We start from the raw sequence: 24146 nt of genomic DNA, 5'->3' as shown, positions 1-24146 counted from the left end.
TCTAATTATCAGGAGCAGGCTTGGCGAAGGAATCCTCCGTGAGCCACGCACCATCTCCACCCTCCTGTCCCTGCTCCTGGACAGACGAGCCCCTCCCAAACTGGTGCTGATCGTACTCAAACTGTGCCGCTCAGCTCTACCACTGATGAGCGCCAAGAGCTGTGAACAAGTGACCTTGCCCTCCTCCGCCAGGCACTACTTAGGAGGAAAACACAAGCACCATCAGGGTGGGAGTTCTGTGGTCAGAGTGGCTAACCTGTTGCTTGCCAAGCTGGGAGATTTTGTGCTGCCGTCTGTAGATGCCGGAGACGAGAACGATCTGGAGAACGAAGCAGAGGATTATGAGGAGAATGGATTCAGTAACAGCAACGAGAGCACAATGTGTTTGTATTTACACAAACGAGATGACCAACCGGCGCATGAAGTTGTGCAGAAAGTGCTGAGGTATTGTGTGAAGTAACTGCGATCTTTCATCCGTTTTTTCCGTTTTGTGTTGTGCTGTTGTGCTACATCTTACATCGGGTGGCTACTGTGTGAATACACTCAGGACGGTGCCTCCTTTTGTTACTGCGCATACGTTCTGCGCATCTCGGAATGGTCCGAGATACTCGGGTTTCCTATGAGCGGCGTCTACTAATACAGGGATATTTTTGCGCCGTTTATAACTACGTATCTTTGTATTAGCCGGCACCGTCATTAAATTAACAAGTAGACAGCTAAAACGAAGAACATTTTTCCATCTGATATTATGGTGAAGAACAATTCCAATTCTCTGACGTATCACGTCAAAAGAATGTTATGACTATGTCGTATTATAACTTAGCAGTATTATGAATTTGCGACTCAATTGAGTACACTAGCCAGCACTTTATGTCCAGAAATGCACCTAACCCTGAATTTGGGTTCTTCATATAAAACAGGCCTTTTTGTCGTTTTCATATGACTTCATGTTTGACAGAATTATTTGTGTTTTAGTAAGAATTAAGGTTAGGGGACACCTTGTGATGTCTACCATACAGTTCATAAATCTCATTAGCGTAAGTTTCTGGACATATCTCAGTCACAAACAAAAGAGAGAGATGGAGAACGAACGAACGAATCAGCGAGTGAACGAACCAACCAACAACCTACTTTTTGTGGTGTCAGTACCGCTAAACACAATAAATTAATAATTTGATTTCTTAGCGGGATATCAACAGTATTCATTGGCCCTCAAAATATTATTACTTGTCACTCCGTTTCTCTACCCAGTACCAACGGAACACCATTCATCTTTCGTGTGGGTCAAGGCTCCGAAATGGAACGCGCAGTCAAACTTGACCGAGAGCTGACTGAGTACGGACGAGGAGTACTCCTTACTGATACCCTATCAGCGTGTCTAAAAAAGGCCGCCGAGTGGGCCCAGACGGGACTGGTGCTGAGTGTGGGACCTGTAGACCAGCTGGACTGGGGTGGGGACGGGAAGAAATTAGCCGAGGGATCAGGAGACCCAGAGAGTGTCTGTAAAGCAAGGAACAGCCGTCTGTCCAGGTTTGTTTACTCATTTATGTGTAGTAGGTGCAAGTAGACAGCACAGCTTTGCGTACAGAAAACCGGATACAACTATCGTCTAAATTTCAAAGATTAGTTTAAAAATGTGAAGGTAACATTTTAGTGGTTTAAAAAATCGATTTTACTACAGTGGAATCTCGATTTTACGATACGGCAGAGACAGCAAAATCATATCGTTAAATCGGGATATCGTTGTAAACGAACTCCGGATTTATAAATAACTTTTGCCGGGACACAAAATGTTGATTGTTAAATCGGGGATATCGTTAGATCGACAATCGTAAAATCAGGGTTCCACTGTATCGCCATTTTTCATCTCTATGTGTACGAGTATCGCCAATTTTCGCTCTTAAAGGCCAAGTAACACGTGTAACATTTTCTTGCAACTTGCCGCGCTACAAATGTTACGTTACAAGTTGCGATTATTTCTAGCCCCTCGTATAACCCCGAACGCGCGCAACAAATTTTCATGTTGCAAAAAATAGAAGCGAACTCTACTTTCTGTAACATGAAAATTTGTTGCGCGCGGAGTTGGTAACACGCGGGGCAACAAACAATCGCAACTTTTAACGCAACATTTGTTGCGCGACAAGTTGTAAGAAAATGTTGCCCGGATTACTTGGCCTTATCAAGCCTCCCGGGCGTGGCCATTTTGGATTTTATGACGTCATTTGGTTGATACAAAATTGTGCGTCCTGACAGTAGTGGGAATCCTATGACGTCATACCATCCAAAATGGCGACGCGCGGGAAATTTAAGGACGGTGCCTACTTTTGTGACATCGCATACGTTCTGCGCATCTCGAGATAATCGGGTTTCCTATGGGTGGTACCTACTAATACAGGGATATTTTTGCACGGTCTTAAACTATGCGGAGAAAACAGAACTTACCAAGTGCTCTTGGTATCCAAAAAGAAAATTGGGGGGTAGCCATGCATTTTTCAGAGATAATAAAGCTTCAAAAAAACGCCATACATTGGTTTGTATTTTACTGCTTTTTTGAAATATTGTTGCTTAATTATCTCTCAAAAATGCATGGTTTCCTCCAATTTTCTTTTTGGATTCCAATAGCCCTTGCTAAAATCTGTTTTTCTCGCAAAAATACTTCTGTATTAGTAGGCACCGTCCTTAAAAGCGAAATTCAGGGACGATCGTCATCGTTTCCTCTGACAAAGAAATTTTCCGAAATTCCTCTCAAGAGTTCCTTTAATTATGCTTTGTTTCTTTTGCAGAACTGAAAGCAGCCGTCCTTTTATTAGCGGCCAAGTGGCACACACCATGGCCTCTGAAGTGATTTCTTTGTTGCATGGATTGTTGGCCTCTTCAGCCTCTGAGACCGCTAAGATTTGGGCCTCAGCCGTGGGAGATGTGCTTTGTGAGGCGCTAGGTAATGTGCCTGACCTGATGAAGACCCTTGAAGCAAAGGGAAGGGCCTTGCAGAAAGGGGACCAGACGCTGACTCAGGATCCAGAACCCGACGAGGATGGGCAATTTTCAAATGAACATGAGTGGTATTTTAAAGCGAGGAACGTTGTAGCATCTCTGTGTGCTTTGGGAGGTTTTCATCAAATTGTTCACTCTGGATGCACAGTTCAGGTATTTGTTTTGATAATTTGTAACGCACTTTCGTGCGGTTTTCAGTGAAGTTCAGTAGAAGCAGGATGTCGATTTAAATTGCTGCACTTGACGACCAGAATTAATTCAAAGGTAACCTCCACTCTTACAACAAAGTGATGTTAAATTGTTGGAAATAACATCTAAATTTCAAAGCTTACTGTAAAAAAACCATTCTACACAAAATAACTGCTTTCTGGCAATAGCGGCAACCGTATGACGTCAAAAAAGCGCGCGAGAAATTTAACGCGGGAATGGGCCATAATCATATTCAACTTTTATAACACTAAAATGCTCTCCACTTTTTAAACTAAGTTTTGTAATTAAGACACTATTTCCAACAATTTAACGTCAATTTGTTGTAACAGTAGAGGTTCCCTTTAAAAAATTCACAATTCACCCATTTCAATAATGTATGTTTTACATCCGAAGCGAGCCAAATTTACCGCATTTCGTTTGAAATGCGGTTAATTTTTTGACAGAGGCACGCAATTGGCTCTTAGAGTAGTTTTCAGTTAAGTGTTGAAAGTAATTTCGTGTTTGTTTTCGTTTTGCTTTACTACGCTCTGTGATTGGTTAGCAAAACTCGCAGCACTTTCTCAACCAATAAAAAACAAAAACAAAACCAATCGTGACTTGCTCGTGATGCAAATTTACCTGTCAAATTTCTGTTTATCTTTGGCCACAAACATGTTATTTATCGAAGCACTCCGTGAACAATTGGAAGTTAGTTGTCATTGTCGTCCGTTTTACCAAAGCACTCTTGTCAGTGTGATGTTATTTCACTTCACAGATCTGTGGAGAGGACATGGTTTATACCACTGGTGATGTGGTGAGTGTATCTGAGAGACAGGGCGTGGCTACAGTGTTACTGGACAGAGAGGGGGAGACCTACAGTGACAGGGTGCAAGAGATACCACTAGCACGGCTGAAAGTCGCTAATCCACAGGTACAGGCTGAACCGAACAAATAACACTTTGCGTTGTAGTTTCACTGTTTTAATCCAAACTCAGAACTCGGAACTCACTATTTTGACTGGTCGTTCTCAACTAAGTCCTCGCACGATCAGGCGTCACACAACATCGCACGACTATGGAGGGGAGGGTAGGCTACAAAATTTCGCACAAGGTCTCAGGGTACATCGCACTTAACCGGTGATATAAGATCTCTAGGCATGAGCATTGAAGTGATAATATTCGCTGTAACACGAATTCTTGAATTTTGGAAGCAAAATCCTTTTGATTAGATCATACAGCAATTTGTAGGTGTCTGAGAAAGGGTGTGGTAGAAGCTTGATGCAGCCTTCAAGTTTATTTAATCAGATAGTCTTGGTATTTTGCAGGTGGTGTTCCTAAGCGAGTTATCCATGGGTGATCAAGCTATGGCTGCTTTGCTTTCGATTTTAAATTCAAACGAGACAATTGTAGACCAGCCTTCTACAGTGGATCAGAGTGAGCAGATTATTGTACCGTCGGAAGCGGCACGAATCCTGGCAGAAATCAAAACAAGGTAAGTTTGTAATGGAATTTCTACCTCTTTGCTTCTGTTGTTATCCATTTTCATTTTCCTGTCGGAGATTGTGTGACTAATACCTACATTTCAAGATAAATTTTCCAAGCGAGACCTTTTAAAACATGCGATAATAGGATATTTAGATTATATGTCAATCACGGTCAGAAATCAAGGATGGACACGTTAATTATTTTCATATTGATTGACAGCTTGATCGACTAACTTAGAAACAGGAGGCCGTTGTTGACAGATCGTTAGTTTAACATTGTATTGTATGACATGTTTAGTTGCCTAGAGAGAGTGAAGGAGTACTGTACCTGAGAACTGTGAACTGTAAATCATCTAAAATCAAGTTTATTCTGTGATATCGTGAAGTTCGGCCATAGGGCATTCGCGACATTCCCTTACCGCAAAAAAAAAAAAAAAAAAAAAAACAACTTGGCATAGAAAATCACTTTCTTCATACAAAGGCAAATCACCCACTTGGAGAATATTTGAGGTTAGCCACGATGAAGCATTGAATTAGTAAGTCTTGAAGTCATTGTTCAGGTTTAACTCTTTAACCCCTAATATCAAAGAACAATTTCTCCTATCTTGTCCCCATACTAATCTTATAAAAGTACTGTGGAGAAGTTATTAATACATCAAGATAATTAAATTGGGTGATCATATCCTCAATTCTCATGACCTCAGGTGCTGAATAAACATTGATATTACAAGGAGAAATTTGATGCTGATCACTGTAAGGGCATAAAGGGTTAAGCGGCCAGGAGCGTTGGTATTAGTTGTTTAACTGTTAGAAGGACTACTCTCACCCGACGATCGCACCAGACAAAACTATTCCCTTTCTTTACAGGGCAAGCATGGTGCTTTCCTGCCAAGTACAAGACGCCTCCTTCAGTGACACACTGCTGGCAGCAAACCCATCACTAGAGCTAATTTCTAAATTAGCGGGCGAGTGCGATCCCGGCCAAAGATTAACGGTCATCGAGACCCACTGCCAACAGCTACGAAAACTCTTCAAAGACTTTGTTAAACCTGCTGAACTACCCAAGAAAACAACCAAGACCAACAAGAAGATAGTGCTTGATGGTAGCCGCTCTTTTCCTCCCGTACGGGGATGTGTTTTTACCGAGGGGCATACGTGTATTCACTACATGGCGGATCCTGCGGCAGGCTTCGGGCTTCCGAGGGGGACATTCGTGTATGCTAGCTCCCCTTTGCCGCAAAAGGTGGGAAATACAAAACCGCAATAATTGCTTAATTTGAAGTTGATAAAAAGTACCCCGACCAGCTTTATATCTTTCTCATTAAACCCCTGCACGCCTGAAAATTACCGTTTTGGAAGAACAGTTCTTAACAAATGGCCGAATTAAGGTGACGGTTAACATGGGGAGGATGAAAGTGTATTATGATGTTAAGCCTGGTTTACACGTACGACGCAAGCATAAGCATAAGCACAAGCATAAGCATAAGCACAAGAAACCTACGTGTAAATCGGTGCGACGCAAGCGTAAGCGCCTTGTGCTTGCGCTTTTGCTTATGCTTGCGTCGTCCCGGTTTACATGTACGACGCAACGACGCAAGCATAAGCACAAGCACAAGAGAATGGAACGATTTCCATTCTCTTGTGCTTGTGCTTATGCTTGCGTCGTTGCGTCGTACGTGTAAACCGGCACGGCGCAAGCATAAGCATAAGCGCAAGGAAAGGAAACTGAAAAAATGTGACAAGTTGTCAGTGTACAGTCTAGTTACTCATGCGTTGCCATTTTCCGCCATGTTGGAATCAAATCTCGGCTGCTTCTGCGCTTGCGTATGTCACGTTATGCTTATGCTTATCGCACGTGTAAACATCCTTGTGCTTGTGCTTGTGCTTATTCTTATGCTTGCGTCGTACGTGTAAACCAGGCTTTACTAACGTACACATGACAGCGAAGAGGTAACGTTTTGTAAACATTTTATTGCAACATGGTCCTCACAGTTCATAAGGCAACAGTTCCAGTTCTAGAAAAAGATACTTCTTTCAGTTTAAGCCCATCGTGTTTGCGCGTATTTTAAATGTGTATTTCTTTTTTCTAAGGCACCATCCTTTTACTGGGAAGTGGAGCTTTGTTCCCTGGGGGATCCGGAAGATCAAGACCCGGGGCCTTGTATTTCCATAGGGTTTGCACCATGGACAGATCCGCTAGCCAGTGGTTGGATCAATCCTGTTGGATCGTGTCTCCTACACAGGTTTTTTTTTTTTCTATTTTGTTTGTTGTTTTCAAGTGTTTTCCTTCAGTCTTGTTTCTGGTAGTCGTGTTCCAAGGACGCGTTCTATTTGTGCATCATATTCCTGGAATACAATCTTTAACAACAACAGCAAACTTAATTCGAAGAATCGTAGAAAAGTGAAAAACACGTTGCCCATCCCAGGTAGAATACAGGCAATGAGTAAGGGGGCCAGTGCACATAACGGTTAAAAACAGCATAGAGCAAAGAAAGACCTGCGGTGATAGAGCCATCTGCTAAGAAGTAAGGAGCCCTGTTTTGCTTGACATGTCTCGAGACACTGAATCAGTATGGCACGGGATTCGGTTTTTTTTTTTTCTTGCCAAGTATCAATTGGACTCATGAGTCATTTCTTTTAGATTGTTCTTCAGTTGAGCATTATCAACCGATTTCAGTAAAAGCGGGCAGAATTACATTCAAAATTTGTTCCACTTCTCGAAGGAGAGTTCACATTAGCATTAGAGCGTTTTATCAACGTAACGAACCTTTCTTTCAACGTTATATTCACGTCATAATTTTTGCTTGTAACAGTAATGGCCGTGCAGTGCTTTACAGATCAGGAGGCTTCCTTCAGTGGAAGACTGTGTCCTTAAATATCGTAATGAAAGAGAAGGATGTGATTGGTTGTGGATACAAAAGAGCCGAGGATCAATCTGATAAAGGACTGGTTTATTTCACCTGTAACGGCGACAGGCTGGCAGAGGAACTGGACGGTGTGCAGTCTGGACTATGGCCAGTTGTTCATATACAGAAGAAGGTACAAACTTCATGTGCAAAATACTAAAACTTGACAGGTTAGGGTTGTGCAAAGAGTAGTCTGAATTACGTTAGAGCGCCTCGGGCACTGTGGGACGCTACGTTGTGGCTGAGTTGACAAGACCGGACATTCGGATCCCTCCGCACAGGGAACTGTGACTCGAATGACAACCAAAACAAAACCATGAGCACCTTAATTCGACATGAAACCAGACAATAAAGAAAAGCTAATACAGCTGGTGAAAGCAGCTCCGCGTCTGTAGTTGTGAAGATATATTCCTCACTTTTCTTGTGGATTAATGTGCTATGATTGGTAGCCACGCAATGGACATATCAAAGTCAACTTCTACTGCTCACGGTTTTCTTATTCACACAGTTATTTTTCCTCTTTGATCAGTGCTATTTGTTTAGTTACCCTGGTTATGTTTTTCACTTTACCTACACTTCCTTTCAGAACGTGCGCGTTCGCGTAAATTTCGGTGCTCGCATGTTCCTGTATGCAGAAGGCTCCAAGCATCGCGCGGCGGCGGACATGTGGAGCGACTCCATGGAGGATCTCAGACAGGCATTTGAGGAACTTCCTTTTGCTTTTGAGGCTGATGTTATGGACGACAGCGTGATGGATGGTCAGGTGGTGTCTAAACCTTCAACGGCTAAACCAGCACCTCTCACCATACCAACAGACGCAGGAAAAGGTGCGTGCACCCAACTGCAGTATAAAGGTCTGGGGATTAAAGGAGCACTCTTTCGGTTTGCAGAAATAAATGTATCGTGGTTTAAGTTGGCGTGAAACTTATACTTCCTAAAGGAAATCGTGCTTCTCAGACGCAAGAAGGTAGCGTCAGGTTAAAAAAGGTTGTCCCTTCTCGGATGTATATGTTACTTTTGGAATGTGTTTCACACGTGAGGAGAAAATGTTTTCCGGAACAACTATTTCCTAATTTAGCTAGGCCTTTGTAAGGCTTTTCACTTGTCCCATCAAATTGCTCACGCCCTACTCACTACAAGGAGTGTTTAACGTGAATCAAAGCTACAACTTGTCTACGACTGAAAAATTACAACCAACAAGAACTTTCCTCTTATAATTACAGAGTACGACCCGCTGTCGTGCCTCCAGTACAAGTTGTCCAGCAGTTATGACAGGATGACAGATGTGGGTCCTGCGGCGCCTCTGCGTGTCACAGAGGAGGGTACCAGCCAGGCGGGTGAGGCACCACCGATGGACCCCTCCCGTCTGTTGGTCAAAGCCTGGGAGGACAAAGTGTTTCCAGTTATCAGAAGACGGTTCCGTTCAAATACTGACCGGCAGTCAGGACTCGAACAAATCAGGGGGGCGCTCCTGGCAGGTAGGTGGGGTTGGGTGTGAGGTGGAGTTTGTTTCACTGTAGTGAGGAATCGTTTCAAAGTTTTGTTTATGGTGTCGGTTTGTTAGGCATGATAGAAATCGCTATTGCTACAGTGGCGGATTTATACGAAGACAACGGTGGTATCCCGTCATCCCTGCAGTTTCCTAATCTTGATGACGTAAAAGCTGACGTCAACAAAGTGAGCGCAGGAGGCCTGAAACCGGGTCAGCCTGTTATCATAAACAGCACCACTCTGAACCAGGCTTCCTCTCTACCGGGCTTTGCAGTGCCGGACATGAAGAAGACATTTGGTCTCACGGGAGTGGTAAAGAATGTTGACAAGGTAATTTATTTATAAACGTTTTTTAACTGCCAAGTCTCCGTACTTTTTTCTTGGATGGTAGGAGATTCGCTCACCTTTTTTTAGTGAACATGGTAGGTAATATTTGAGGGGTTTACTTGCATCCAGTTCATTCCACAGTTTGTCCATGAAGCTGTTACCGCTTATTACGAACGTTAAGGATAGGGCCTCGGCTTACTCCGAAATGAACTTTATTTTTGTACAGGTGGAAACTTCCAGTTGATGGCTCAGAGGGGTTCAGAAACCCCTCATAGAATCTTTTTTAACTTTGCGAAAGTTGTATCTCAACATGCTAATTAAAATTCCTTAATAAAAATTGGGGGTCATCGAGCTCGTGTTTGAGTTATAACCACTTAAAGGTAAAATTAGGGGTGTTTTTAACAGGTTATGCTGTTGCTATGGTAAACTTTTATGTCGAGAAAAGGCATGTTAGTAAGTTGAGTTGGTTTCTTTATTTGTTTGTACAGGCTAAAGGTTTAGCCGAAGTGGAAACGTATAACCGTGAGGAGGGTACACTTATGAGATTCTGGTATCCAATTACGGCCTTGGAGCGGCCCACTGCTGGCCTAGCACGCTCCTCGTCGCTGGCTCTGTGTAGCGAGGACCGCATGCGTGTAGACATTTATTGCGAACTACTCAGAAACGAGGCTTGTCTAACCCGGATGTACTGTAGAGAGGCGCACACCAGGTTGTTGTCAAGGCAGGCTGAGAGTCACAACCAGATAACAGGTAAGAAAGGCTAAGAAACCCAACAGGAAGTCGTCTGAAGCGTAAAGGTGGCCTATACTAGTGATGTACGTGGTATACGAATCGGAAAAAAAAGTTATGATCTTGTGAAAATTTTCACAACCGAAGCAGAAACCGGTGCCATTCATTAATGCTATAAACATGGTAATCGCGGTGTATTCTGCTCTAAATTGCTTTATGAAGGGGCTATCTTTTGTTTTTGTTTTTTTGTTTTTTTTTTTTAAGGGGGACTACTTTTGGCTCGAGTCAACAAGAAGTTAAGGTTAACGTTGGTTCGAGTTATCGACTTTTTGCTCTAAGGAAAAGCTTTTGCCTTGTGACGCTACAGCATTTACGATGCTAATGTGGCAACTTATAAACCTCAATTCTGTTACCTTACAGACATATTGTCCCTCCTACAAACTCTTGCCACTCAACTATTGGCTCCACCACAGAATGATGGCACGATCACCATGACGTCACCACACTCAGCCCCAGATCCCCGTCATTGCCTCACGGCCAACACCTTGCAGCCGAGTGCACTGTTTTTCAGCGACCCCGCGAGCCTCGTCTCCCAGCTTCGTTACCTATTGTCGCTTACAATTGAACAGGACGAAGAAGAAGTGTTGAGGATAGTGAATACAGTATGCGAGGTGTTGAAAGAAGCTCCCCGAGGGGGGTACCATCAGGAAGTGTCGGTCAGCGCGGGAAAAACGGACGAAGAGGTGCTTATACCTGGTGCCGCTGTAAGCGTGATCTCTTGCAGGGAAGATACAGGATGTCTTAGCGCTGGGTGAGTGTAGACGCTTGATCTTTGTTATATCGAGTATAACTTTTCCCCCCTCAGTGTTAAATCCTTTTAACAATCCAGAAGGCTTATACCACGGTATCACATGTGTTCGGCTAACATGCAGGGGCTCCTTGACTTTACAAACGACTAAACATTGATATCCAGTACAGTCAACTCCCTTTATTGCGGACACCCCCGGGGACCCGAGAGTCCGTAATAACGGGATTTTATATTTCAGTCGAACGTCTGTAATATATTTTTTGCGGTGACTTAGCTGCTGTCCGTATTATCGGGGTGTCCGTAATAGCGAGGTATCCGCAAGGCGAGAGTTGTCTGTATTGTTCGTCGCCCAAGTTGTTCAGTGGCTTTACGAGCAAACATTCACCAAACATCGCACAAGGTGATTCTGTACAATGTTATTACCAATTTATTAACTGTTATGTCCTCGCAGGAGGACATATTTATTGATTTTTCCTTTTTTATTTTTTATATTTTATTATATGAAATTATTCATATTTTTAAAAAAAATTTATTTTATTATTATTATTTTTTTTTTGTTTTGTCTGGGTCTCTTTCCCCTCTTGTAAGCAGAGGTGGTTTGAATATGAACCAATTATTTGGCGTCCAACTTGAGGTTGGATGAAATTGTCCGATAGTCTATGCTTTCGGTACTTTATATCCTTGTATTTCCTCTCTGAAAAGAGTATAATGCAGCACAAATGAATATTGGCTCAATGCAGTTCTGCTGTTTCTTTTCAGGGGTATGTCCAATCCTCGGTCAGCTTGTGTAACGATTTCATGCTATCATGGAAACCAGAAACTAAACAAGAATGGCCAACAAGCGCGGTACAAAGTTGTTCAGTACCCTAACACCGCCGATTCGAACTTGTCAAGTAAAACTAACCTGTATCCTGACATGATACTACCTTGCAATCGGCTCTACTTGCAGTTCTCTCCCTTGGCTACTGAAGGGCTTGTAGTGCACCTGAACGCGTTCTCTGCAGACTTCTTCCTCTCGCTCGTATTCATTGAGGTTTTTATTCAAGTCTACTTGGAAACCGCCGCAGAATTTTCACGGAATTCGGAGAAGACCTGTGAAGACAATGCTGAAGACGTCGAGGAGAAGAGAAGAGCTTTGATTCACAAGACAGTGGTGTTTAACTTGACTGATATTCTCAGTTCGTATTTACTGAAATCGAACTTACCCGCGGTCATCAAGGAGATTATCTTCCACCTCTTGGCCCAGCTGATAAGATCCTGTCATCATGTGGAGTCACAGGCTGCCCAGCCGCATACTCCCGATCACTGGGGTACATTTGACTTGTTTATCTCGAGATTGGGGCCCTTGCGCAGTGAGCTGCAGAAGCTCTTAGAAAAAGAGCTTTCAGCCACAAATACTGCAGCTCTGGATTTTATTCTCAACTGTAATTTCGAACACAGCGAGTTTTCATCCTACCTGCAGGCCCTTCTTGGGCTTGTATCAGCAGCTCATGAAGTTTCTCCCAGCCGAGGCAAGTCAGGTAGAGGGTTGTCACTTAAGGATATGCAAGAAGCCTTGCAAGTAAGTATAGAGGCAAGGAGTAAAGCATGTATTCTCTAAATCAGTCACACGAGCCACTGATGGCCCTGTTGTAAACGAGTAGGATCTGGAACTAGTCAAAATTGCACGTGATTATTTGTAATGTGATTTTTCGGATTTGAGTGTGACTCTCGAGGGACAACTAGGAACTTAACTCTGGAACATTAAGTCTAAATGTAGCGGATTTTTATCTAGTACGATGCATCTCGAGTAGCGGAATTCTTTCTCAAGGAATTTTGTCATGTAAATTTCGAGTTCAGCTGCTGTTTAAGAGTTTGGTCAAAACGACAGGCCCATTCAGCAACTAGGAACATTAGTACTCTTTCCTGGATAGGATACCATTTCATTGCACGGTTACCCGCAGCAGTATGTCACTGGTACCCATTTATACACCTGGGCAAAGGCTTAAGGGAGATAATGTGGAGTAAAGTTTCTTTGAACCAACGCGCAGGCAGAGGTTTGGCCGCGAACCCTGACGTCGAACTAACTATTTACAGCATGAATGTTGTGCCGCTTGTACTAAGGACGGATCCATCATTTGTGTCCCTGGTCAGCGAGCGGCACAACATTCATTTGTACCCTTCACATTCACATTGCCGCAGTTACTACCGTGATATTCCACGACTTGTCCCTGTCCTACCTCATAGCTCAGTCGGTAGATCAACGAACGATCAAATCCGCAGGTATTAGGTTCGAATCCCGCCGAGGTCGGCGACTTTTTTCTTTGCTCTCGTGCGATCTCACATTTCCTTACTAGGGCGCACACTCAGTGGGGAAATTCATGGGTTCATATAGGACTTTAACATACACTGCAAAGTCAATTCTCTGATCCATCGTAACTAACTACACCATCTCGCTTCCACAAAGCCCTCTGTATAAAGGTAATTATATGTAAGTGGCCGCATCAGTCGTATATTCTCTTTTGCCTCCAGGCAGCTGTCTCTGATTCAGCCAACAACGAGATGAGGTCTGCGCCGCCAACCAGTGGTGGCAACACGTTTAACTTCGAAGCAGTCGTTCCTCCTTCTTCCACGGAGGGAGTCTCCTCCTCTGGTCCGCCGTCACCCAAGTGCAAGGCTAGTGAGAGGCGCGGCAGCGTACGGCGAAGGAAACGGGGTTTTGGGCACGGCGTGACCTCCCCTACTGAAAGCATGCCTTGGTTTGACAAAATCGTGGACACGACACTGTTGTTGAGGAATCTTATTCATGGAGACCCGCGTGGATCATCGCAGCTCAAAGACAGCTTAGCTTCGGTTATTCCCACAAAGAGCACCGCTCTACAGCGGCTTCTGGTCATCACGAACATTGCTCCCACTCTGAGCAAGAAAGAAGCCGTGGATGCGATAAAAAAAGCCAGTCGACCAAGCGGTGGGATTCGCGATGATGTTTACATCCCCGCGGTCGAGTCACGTGTTACTGCCGAGAAGACGCCTCCAGCGGATGGCAGTGACGGATTGGACTCTAGAGTAAGGTCAATGACTGAGCTTTTACCAAGTGCGCAACAAGATAAACCCGAGAAAATCCTTGGTTATGCTGTGGTTCAATTGAAGAGCGCAAGTCAGCTTGATTTGGTGCGTCAAGCTATTGCATCCAGTAAGACTCTAAAGGATCCATCGTCAGCTGAATCTAGTGTTGGCGTTGCTAAAGTCAACTCTGAACTTCTTATGGAAGGAACTAACGAGCTTGCCGCCTTCGCTGTGTTTGATGAATTTTTAAACGTGCGAATGTTAAGTGGTGAAACTGAGAATACACTATCTGATTCAGCTAAGAGGGCACTGGCTGAGATTTTCTCAAGTTGCGCTCGAGCTGTGCAAACTGATGTCAAGGAAATTAAATCAGACAGTTTTAAAGAAGTTCAGTCCAATGCTGATTCAGAGTCTTCTGACCCTGCTAAACAGGGTAAAGAGTTAACAACGGAGGAAGTCAAAACTCCAGTTGAAAACGTGGCGGAACTACGCAGCGACACAGCGACCTATACCAGCAGCAATACCGATCGCAATTCAACATCAGGACAAACTGATGAAAGTGCGTTATCAGAACCAATGTTGACAAAGGACGATATCTGTAGTTTGGCGCCCGGTAACCTTTTGTTGTCGTTTTTGAATGCGGTGCGTCACGCAAAGGAATCAACCTCGGAGCTAGTCACGCAACTTTTAAGGGATCACGGAATCTCTGGTGGGAAAAGCGATGACAGAGTGCTTGGACTGGAGGGGTTTTTAAAGTGGGCCTTAATTAGAGGCTGTCAGGATGTTCGCGCGATTTGGAAAGGGGTTATAGCTTGTGGATATGACTTGCAGTTTCACAGGTACGTGCTGCAGTAACATGTTAACAGTTGTGGGCTTAGTGAGCTGGCCTTTGACCGGAAGTGAGTCTGAAGTTGACTTTGTTTGTTCAAACTTCAGTGTATTTCGTATGTAAATGCAATTAGTTAGCATAAGAACAACACGATTTACAAATCAACAGTATTGAGGTTTATATTGAAACAAGTCAACTGCAGTCTCACTGTCGTAAATACGTTAGCCACAAAAAAAACCCGTTGCGTTGTGGTTAGTTGTATTTTCATAATGAAATACTGTATTAGTTTCAACTTCAACTGGCTATAAATGTTGATAAAGCCCTGTGCACCACGTAGCCGGGGATGATGATGTTCACAGCAAGTGCGGTTTTCGATTATAATTAGGTTGCGAGTGACAGGTGGAAGCCTTGGTTTTACTTCAATCGTTTATAAGCGATTCTGAGATGGGTTTTGTACAGCTGACCTGCAGTCTATCCTATTGCTTTACATTACGGACGTTCTGTTCCCTGGAAACCCTTTTCTTCAAATACTTAGCCAAGGTTTCATTTACAACAGTATCCGTTCTGAGAACGTGTGTGGGTCTAAAAGACAACTTTTTTAGGTGTACACATTTCTTGCCGTCGGATATGGAATCAGACCATGCTGACTGGCCTGTGACTCGAGACCACGCCCTTGTCCTGTACGTGGATACCCTGTGTCGCGCCTGGTCCACCACTCCATCCCGCCTGATGCCTGACGAGCTTCTTCTCTCCGAGGTGGATCTCACCAGTGAAGACTTTCATCAGCTACAAGGTGAGCTTACAGTTTCATACGAGCTTTACAGCTATGGAACTGGAATTACCGCTTTTACTCGCACAACCAGACCGCTTAATGAAATCCTACGGTGTAACCGTTCAAATCAAGTAACATTTTTCATTAGTTTGTGCTGTATATGTTAACAGTGAAAGTTGCTGGGCACAGGTGTTCCATCCATATTCAACAGCGCGAGTGGAATAATTGTTTTATTAAAAACAACCAAGACATTTTGCTAGGACTTACTAATTTCATTGTCCAAGGAAGACCTGAAGACAATTTAATGGCCACTGTTTCTCGGTATTGTATAATGGCTGATATCCCAAGGCCGCTAGGCCAATCAAAACCCTGGAATTACATTATCCAATTACAGTTGAACCTCTCCACAACGGCCACCTTGGGGACAGTAGAAAGTGGCCGTTGTGGAGAGGTGGCCGTTATGGAGAGGTAGGGGTGTAATATGACACTTTTTTTTCGGGAAGTACAACATGTTTATTGTGCCAAGTTCAGGCTTACTGTAGCGTATAATGGCAATCCAATCTTAAATAATACATATAGATAAGATACACAATAAAACGTAAATAATGTTTTGAATCAAAATGTTAACAAGGCGAAACGAGCAAGGTTCGCAACGTTCGCTATATTATTGTAGACAATTTATGCTTACTGCAGCATATAAATGGAACACAATCAAAATACGTATATCGTTAAAATGGATGCAGAAACGTAATGTTCAAAAGACAAATGTCGATTACTGCATCAGTTTATAAATAAAGGTTTTTACAGAAAAGTGCTGTACTGGCCATTGTCGAGAGGTTATTTTGGCAGTTGGGGACGCACTTTAGTGGCCGTTGCCGTTGTAGAGAGGTTTAAACAAGAGCTAATGTATGGACTGTCCGCCGGGACAAAAAAAAGTGGCCGTTGTAGAGAGGTGGCCGCCGTTAGTGGAGGTTCGACTGTATTCAGTTTTTAACATCTTGGATTATTCCTTAGGACTATCACTCCGTAGTCTCAGGAGTCGGTTTGCCTTCCTCAAGTCGTTAAACTCAGATGTGGAGCGTCTACTGTTACCAGTGACCGACCTACGATCCGCTGACTCCTACAACCTAAGCACTGCTACTCTGCTGAGGGAAGCTCGCGGGCTCCTGTTTTATCACACCAAGGTAGCGCTGCTGAATCACGTTCTCAACCACACGGCCCACCGCGGAGCTGAAGACTCGCCACCTGAAGTCTCTTTGGATCCTTTAGAAGCTCTAGAAGGTAACTCCACTGTGCGTGCGATCAACATGTGATTTCTCCGCACAAACTGAACATACTGGCAATAAAATGGATAAAAGGGAGTCAAAAAAATCCTACAGCAGGCGTAGCGGGATTTTAATTTACGTTGGCGCGTCAAATGTGAGCACCAACGTTTGCCAAAGCTGCCCAATGTCTTCCATCGAAAAGATCAATTAAGAACTGCAAGATATTTGTCTGTTGTTCAAAATCAAACTTTTCGCGGGAGAGACATTGCAAAATTTAGACATGGGATCCTTTAGCTCTCCAGAAAGACGTTTAAATGCATTCGCCCCCTCTTGCTTTAAAATGGGCACCATAAAGAAGAAAGCAGAATGGGGGACAGTGGCCTCTCCGATTTTTTAGGAGAGCGGGCCGCTGTGCATAGGTTCCCTACAGGGTTAAATGAAATGCGTGACAACCTAACATTTCAAGCTTACGTGTAAACAAGTTAAATTCCCTTATCAGTGAATTTCCTTAGACATGATTAACCCTTTAACCCCTATTAGCAAAGTACACATTCTCCTATCTTGTCCCCATACTTTTCATATAAAAGTACTGGGGGGAGTTATTAAAATATCAAGAAAATTAACTTGGGTGATCATACCCTCCTCATGACTTCAGGGGTTGAATAAGCATTGATATGCTGATCACTGTTAGGGCTTAAAGGGTTAACTGAACTTTCTGTACGTGTGTGGTTTTCAGCTGACAAGGTGTCATCAGCCGGACCTCAATTCTGTCAGGCCGCTCGTCATATCGCCAATATTTCGTCCAATGGTCTCAGGGTTAAGGTCGCCACCGGAGGGGACCCAGTCTTCCCGCTCAAGGTTCAACTGCGAGGAGAGCAGGTCCTAGGTTCAGGTAATACTGCTTGTAAATGGAACTCAGCAATTTAGTTTTGTATACTGGGTTTCACGCAGCTTTTCCCTTTTATTCATAGGAAACTGGTCCGAACAGCTTTGTTCTTGCCTGGGGTAGGGGGGTTATCGAAAACACTGATAGAGGGGCGACTATGCAATGAAGACACCATCTTTCGAGGTAGAGGAGGGGGGGGGGGGGGGGTTGCATACTGAGGTACCACCATCTATTTTGTGGTGGACCCTTTTCGAATATGGTAGTTTTGACCACTTCCCCCGGCAAGATTCAGTCCTCGGCTCTTGTAATTCCATCCTGGATGTGGTCCTGTTTATTTTATAAACGAGTTTGGTCTATCAGCCAAGTGTTCTATAAACAAAACATGCTTCTTTAATCTCATGAAAAACAAATTATCACATCAATCATACTAGTTAGTAGAGATTCAAGGAATAGTCGAGAGGTGGTTGATTACATTACAGTGGTGGTTGGAAAACTACACACTGGGATGGCCTGGCTAAACCCCTTTTACTGGAAATATACCTTTGAGCCAGCGATCGCAGCCGTTATCGCTGTTATATTAATTTCATATGTGTTGTTTTCAATGTGGTGATATTTTCCATCCTCAGGAGGCTCGTTTCGTCACTTCATGTGGCTGATGGCTCGTGAACTCCAGGGTACCCACGTGAGGTTACTCGTTCCATGCCCCAGCTCTGCTGCAAACAAGAATAAGGTCTGTCTGTGTTTTGCAAGTACGCGTTAACGTGATTTTAGTAACAAGGGTGGTGTGCTGTATGGTACTCATGATGGACAAACCTTAGAGAAGGAAGAGGTGCTGTCATATTCAAATGGTTAGACCCTCACTTGGCTCGGATGACCACATAGAAATGGCGGTCTCCAATTCGGTGATGCACATGAACCATTGAGGACGGTAGGAACTCGGGCTGTGACCACCCTCAGTGCTAGCATGTGGTCTGCTTGGCGTGATTCTTTGAAAGTCTTCTGACCAAATTGGACCTTATACGTAAATTTTATTTTTTAAAAAAAGCTTTATGTATGGTTCATGTTATTTTTTTTTCTTTGTGGCTTGTGAATTGTAGGGTAAATTTATCATGAAGCCTGGTTCCATGACGTACGCTGAGGAGAAATTGCTGATCTTTTTTGGTCAGGTAAAAGCTTTCATTTCGGTTTTAAACTTCCATATTTATTGCATATTGTGAAACGAATGCTTTATTTGAACGGCTGGCTATACGATTTTTTAACGGCAAAACGGTGCATATTATTTTCAAAATGTGCCATTTTGAAGAATGGTTAGAGGCAGTACTGTTAATATGGCGCAGTACATAAATAAACTGCCCGGTCAGTTCTGACATATGGAAAGCACCCTCTGTTAATTCACTTCAGTTGTCGTCTAACGACTTTCAATCTTTCTACAGTTACTGGGAATTGCCCTGCGATCTGACATTCCACTCGCGTTGGATTTGCTGCCTTCCTTCTGGAAAAGCCTGTTGAACCTTCCTCTAGACACACACGAAGACCTCAGAGAATCTGATGTGCTCACCTACAACTACTTACGACGCTTTTCCGAGGTAAGATCGTTAAGGACGGCACCTCCTAATACAAAGGCGAGGGGGTGGGGGGGGGGATACATCATAACAGACACAACCATCTGGAATTTCCTGTTCCTTTATGTGCACTCCCATCTTGGTACTCTTTTTTAATAAGAACCTTTTCTGTTACAAGTTCGTTTTATTTCTGCAATGTTTGGGATACCCTGAACATTCATCAGTTACAAGTAAGCAATAATACAAGAGGTGAGAACGGTTTATTGCTACGGACAATGCTTGCTTGAAACTTAAGCCAGTTTTTAATACGAAATTTGAAATAGGCGCCCTTGTCATTTTTTGGAGGAAACACCGTGGCATGAGTTTGTTGTGCACCCTTCTATTTCAACCTAGGATGGCAACAGTAGTTGGGACTTTACGGTTGAGAGCCCGGGCGGCCTCCATTGGCCTCACACAGAGTTAGCTGTTTCATTTCATTTCATTTATTTGTTTCTCCACTCCTAATACACAAGTATTTAAAAATAGTTACTTGTGTTGTAGGTGGAAAGCGTAGAAGAGTTTCAGACATTGTGTTTTGAAGCGGATCTTTGTCCGTATCGATTTGTTTACACCTCTCTTGACGGCGAAGAAGTGGAGTTGTGTAAAGATGGTGCTAACATCCCTGTAACGTAAGTGTTGTTTTTTCTATAACTGCGACCTTGCTTATATAATTTCTTTTAAGGGTGTTCACCACCCCAATTCAGTAAAGTAGGTTTTTGGTGAGTGATATTCTGTAAAGTTCGTCTCCTTTTGTTGCAGATGGGAAAATCACAAATCGTACGTAGAGGCCATCAGGGAGCTACGAATGAAGGAGCTCCGGTGTGAGTCCCGTATGGCTGCCGTGCGTTGTGGTCTGTCTTCAGTGGTTCCGCTGCACGTGCTCACGGTCATGACACCGCTGGACATTGAGATTCGTACCTGTGGTCTTCCTTCTCTCGACCTGGGGTTCCTAAAGGTTTGTCCCTTTTACCCCACATGTTTTCACCTGAGTCGCGATTGACTGGGTATAGCTCGGGAGAGCTAGAAAAATAGAACTTGGGTCTAGTTCAGTACAAGTTTTACTAAGAGTATCTGACCTCATAACAGCTTTATTCGGACTAGGTAGTACTCATTATCAATTGCGGAGGGACTAATCTGTATAAGGAGGTTAGTTTCTGAAGAAACTGGGGTGCTGCGTTGGTGGAGAGTAGAAACGAATGTTTGGTTTATCAACAGAGTTGATAACTCAAGGTAAATTGGCCACCGTACAGAGATTCGAGTGCTGACATTTCAAGCATTAGCCCTTCGTCAAGGAGGTGTGGGTTGTATGTGTTTTTATAGTGAGCAGTGTTGCTCACTTTCGAGTACTGTTCGAGAAACTTCCTTCTCTTTCAACCTCGTTCATTCAAGCTCTTTTAATAATAAACAAAAGGACATTATTTGTCACTTTGTTTTTGTACCGGCATAAATCGAACTAATGTCCGTTTCCTTCTTTGTCTTTTCGTCAGGCTCACACAGCTTACGTCGCTGGGGTTAAAGAAACAGACGTACACATCGAATACTTCTGGAACTCCATGGAAAGCTTTTCTCAGGTATGTACTGTTGGATTTTAAAAGCATATTAGCACAGATAAAACGCGAAAAAGTGACGTCCTTGAATTGTAAACTGTCGTGGTGAGCGAGATGTCCATGGTAACCCCTCAAGGTCGAGATTGCTTTCTGGAGGTTCTTCGCATTTCCCCTGTCTTGGCGTAGCAACGTCACATCTAGAATCCGCACACCAGAAAAGCGGTTTATCGTTGAGGAAAAGAGGAAACTTACGGCCGCAAGGCGAGAGCTTTGCCCCAGTTGTTCAGAGGCCGGATAACTTTATCCGCTGGATAAGGCACTATTCAGGGTCTAAAATATACTTCACGTAAAACGTTGTCCAAGGTTTTCGTACACTCCCAAACTTAAATGTGGTTAGAGTGTGCATATTCGCTTGTGCAAGAGGAAATACTGAAATCTTTGCACAGATTGAAACTGACGGATAGCGACTTATCCACTGGATAAAGTTATCCGGCCTTTGAACAACTGGACCCACATAGGCTAACTTGTTCCTGCCTCTTATCTCCGGGCCCTAGCCATTCAGAACAATAGATTAGAAGCTACTACAGCGACGGCAACGAGAACGTTACAAAACAATAGGATTTAATGAGAAAAACAAAAGCCCTACACTTCCGTTATAATTTTAACAACGTGAAATGACCAAATTTAAGGTTTTGAAGAGAACGTGAGCACATGATGGTAAATTTTTCATTTTCTGTTTCAACTTAAACGCCGTTCCCACCGGTTCTGTTACTGGATAGTTAGGTCACACTGTACAAGTAAAACGAATTGGAATAATCGCGAAGTAGAAAAGTGACGCGAACTTGTATTTTCAAGCGACGTTTTTGTTGGCGTTGCCGTCGTGGTTTCTTCAAGACCCTATTGAAGCTATGGCCTTCATCGTCAATGAAATACTTAAACATGGCTGCCTTTGTTCCCGGTGTCATGCTCTGGCCACTTGTCAAGCACGGCAAGGCTGGGAGACTGCAACTCTCAGCCACAGCAACTGAGCAAAGTCTGACTGCAGCATTAAGGAAAATGTCATTTTCACGAAGTTCTGCTTTCGTTTTCAGGATCAGCTACGAAAATTTGTGAAATTTGCCTGTAACCAGGAGCGATTACCAAGCCGTTGCACTTGTCAGGATGGCAACCCCAATACAGCTGATGTCCATGTGCCGCCATACCCTATGAAGATTGGACCGCCTGATGGAAGAGGTAACTAAGTAGTTTGACAACATCCAATAGTTGCAGTGATTAGTGTAAGCCTTCATGTACCTGGTGGTACTGGTGGTGTGGAGACGGTCACGTGGGTTCCTCGGTAGATTTTCAACACGCTCTCTTGTTCACAGGGTTCTTACCCTTTTACAGAAACAAATTTCCAGGACTTTTCCAGGATTCAGAAAGATTTTTTTCCAGGGTTCATAATGTACATTAAGTATTTTTAAGTTGTTGGATCTTCCCATCTAGCTGCTCCTCGATGTCTTTCAAGAAAACTTTATTACTCGAATTTGCAGATTTCCAGGATTTTTCAGGACCTCCTACCATTTTCAGGGACTTTCCAGTCCTAGGAAATACCAGACTAGAATTCAAGTACTGGAAGTCCAGGACTTCCAGTACCCGTCTATTATTATGACAGAAAATTTGTAAGAGATTTCATTCACAGAGGAGGAGGAGGCGCAGTGGTGGTATGGTCAACGCATCGGGCTTTCGGTCGGAAGATCGTAGGGTCGGTGGTTCGAGGCGAGGTTGGTCTCTTCATCGCTGTGTTGTTTCCTTAGCAAAGAAACGTTGCCTTACATTGTCTCTCTTCGCCAAGGTGTATAAATAGGTACCGGCGACATACTGCTGGGGGTAACCCTGTGATGGACTAGCATGCTATCCAGGAGGGAGTAGCAATACTCCCAGTTGCTTCATACTACAGAAACCGGGTTAAACGCCGGCCGGCCGTGTGGGAGATACTTACCTTCGAAAGTGTTTTTCAATGAGTTGTGCATCTATGGATACTTTCAAGTCAGGCCATTAACTGCGTGTTGAATATGTTCATCTTTTTTGTTCTCTTATGTTCTCTCGTTTGTCTCTTTGGCATTGTTTGTTTGCTCGCTTTATTTCATGTAATATGTAGATCCTTGATTGTAGTTATCATGGTAAGGGCTTCTTTCTGCTTTTGTTCTGTTAACGACGACCCACAGAGAACACATCACTTAGATGTTATCGTTCTTCGACTTTCACTTTACTCCACAAATGTCTCCACCAAGGGGATTAACTGGGTACCTTTAAAATGTTGGTAAATTCTGACACAATGCTGGTAGTGGGAGAAACAGTTTAGTCGCTTCCGTCTGTACAAACAGAGATAAGCGCCACCAATGTCGGCCACTTGGCTCATGTACTGACTTCACCCGTTGGCTTTCTGTTGTTCAAACATTATTACAATAGGGCATTACAACATCCAGGGTATTTCAAATTCCAGGTCCGTCAGATGCGCGCTACATACGCGTGGAAACGTGCATGTTCATGGTGAAGCTTCCCCAGTACTCGACCCAGGAAAAAATGACGGAAAAACTTTTATACGCCATTAATTGCCGTGAAGATCCACTAACAGACATCACATGACGTCATCACGGGAACAAATCCCAAACGAAAAGACAGCATTAGTGTCTACTCAGGTTAAGCAGCAGCCACCAAACAATTGTCAGCTAACCACAATTGCTGATACTAGGACAGTTGTCACTCGACACAATCCCAGCCTATTAGCTGGAGCGAACACCAAATACAAGTACGAATTTCATTTTGTTTGAAGATTTTTACTTGGTCAAGCCTTACAGAGTGAACGAGGTTGTTGATATTCTTTGCAAAGCGGTACAAACTGTTATGACTGTGTTGTGTATATATAAATTATATGTAAAGCGTTAGTCTATCATTTTAATCCTTTAATTCTCTGAACAAGTCCTTCCGCACTGGGTATTCGTAAGCACTGGAAGTTGTGAGAATTATAGTAAAAAATGTATTTAAAAAAATTAAGGATTTTTATGCTTAATTTGGGAATTAAAGGTTAAATATGATACACCACAGCTTTTGAATAAGTGGTACTATTTTCTCCGAAAAACAAAAACAATGAATATTTTTACAATTATTATGATAGGGAAATAAAATGGATCTTTTGCACAAAGCTCTCTCTCGTTTCTAAGATAAATATTCTTTAATAGCAACGTACTAGTCTGATCATTTCGCTAAAGTCTTTGTTATCGCGATGAATTGT

General features: G+C 43.3%; 1 protein-coding gene across 1 annotated transcript in view; it reads left to right on the top strand.

Moving 5' to 3' along the window:
• The window catches only part of LOC146476525 (putative E3 ubiquitin-protein ligase HECTD4), a 47741-nt gene extending 23684 nt beyond the window's left edge, over positions 1-24057 (top strand). The window contains exons 24-49 of the mRNA XM_085114399.1: positions 13-444; positions 1252-1530; positions 2784-3147; positions 3959-4114; positions 4508-4674; positions 5534-5909; positions 6758-6909; positions 7480-7705; positions 8159-8399; positions 8796-9050; positions 9137-9393; positions 9879-10140; positions 10540-10930; positions 11687-12488; positions 13439-14811; positions 15404-15594; positions 16588-16854; positions 17575-17730; positions 18351-18454; positions 18822-18890; positions 19158-19310; positions 19827-19954; positions 20085-20280; positions 20813-20896; positions 21964-22105; positions 23358-24057. Of these exons, the coding sequence (XP_084970525.1) occupies positions 13-444; positions 1252-1530; positions 2784-3147; positions 3959-4114; positions 4508-4674; positions 5534-5909; positions 6758-6909; positions 7480-7705; positions 8159-8399; positions 8796-9050; positions 9137-9393; positions 9879-10140; positions 10540-10930; positions 11687-12488; positions 13439-14811; positions 15404-15594; positions 16588-16854; positions 17575-17730; positions 18351-18454; positions 18822-18890; positions 19158-19310; positions 19827-19954; positions 20085-20280; positions 20813-20896; positions 21964-22105; positions 23358-23500 (7366 nt within the window). The 3' untranslated portion in view covers positions 23501-24057. The remainder of the gene's footprint in view (positions 1-12; positions 445-1251; positions 1531-2783; positions 3148-3958; positions 4115-4507; positions 4675-5533; positions 5910-6757; positions 6910-7479; positions 7706-8158; positions 8400-8795; positions 9051-9136; positions 9394-9878; positions 10141-10539; positions 10931-11686; positions 12489-13438; positions 14812-15403; positions 15595-16587; positions 16855-17574; positions 17731-18350; positions 18455-18821; positions 18891-19157; positions 19311-19826; positions 19955-20084; positions 20281-20812; positions 20897-21963; positions 22106-23357) is intronic.
• The last annotated feature ends 89 nt before the right edge of the window (positions 24058-24146 follow it).

The sequence above is a fragment of the Pavona decussata genome, unplaced genomic scaffold (genome assembly GCF_977016875.1).
Source record: "Pavona decussata unplaced genomic scaffold, jaPavDecu1.1 SCAFFOLD_76, whole genome shotgun sequence".
Lineage (NCBI taxonomy): Eukaryota > Metazoa > Cnidaria > Anthozoa > Scleractinia > Agariciidae > Pavona > Pavona decussata.
The sequence above is the reverse complement of the archived record's forward strand: the minus strand, read 5'-3'. Positions and strand labels throughout refer to the sequence as shown.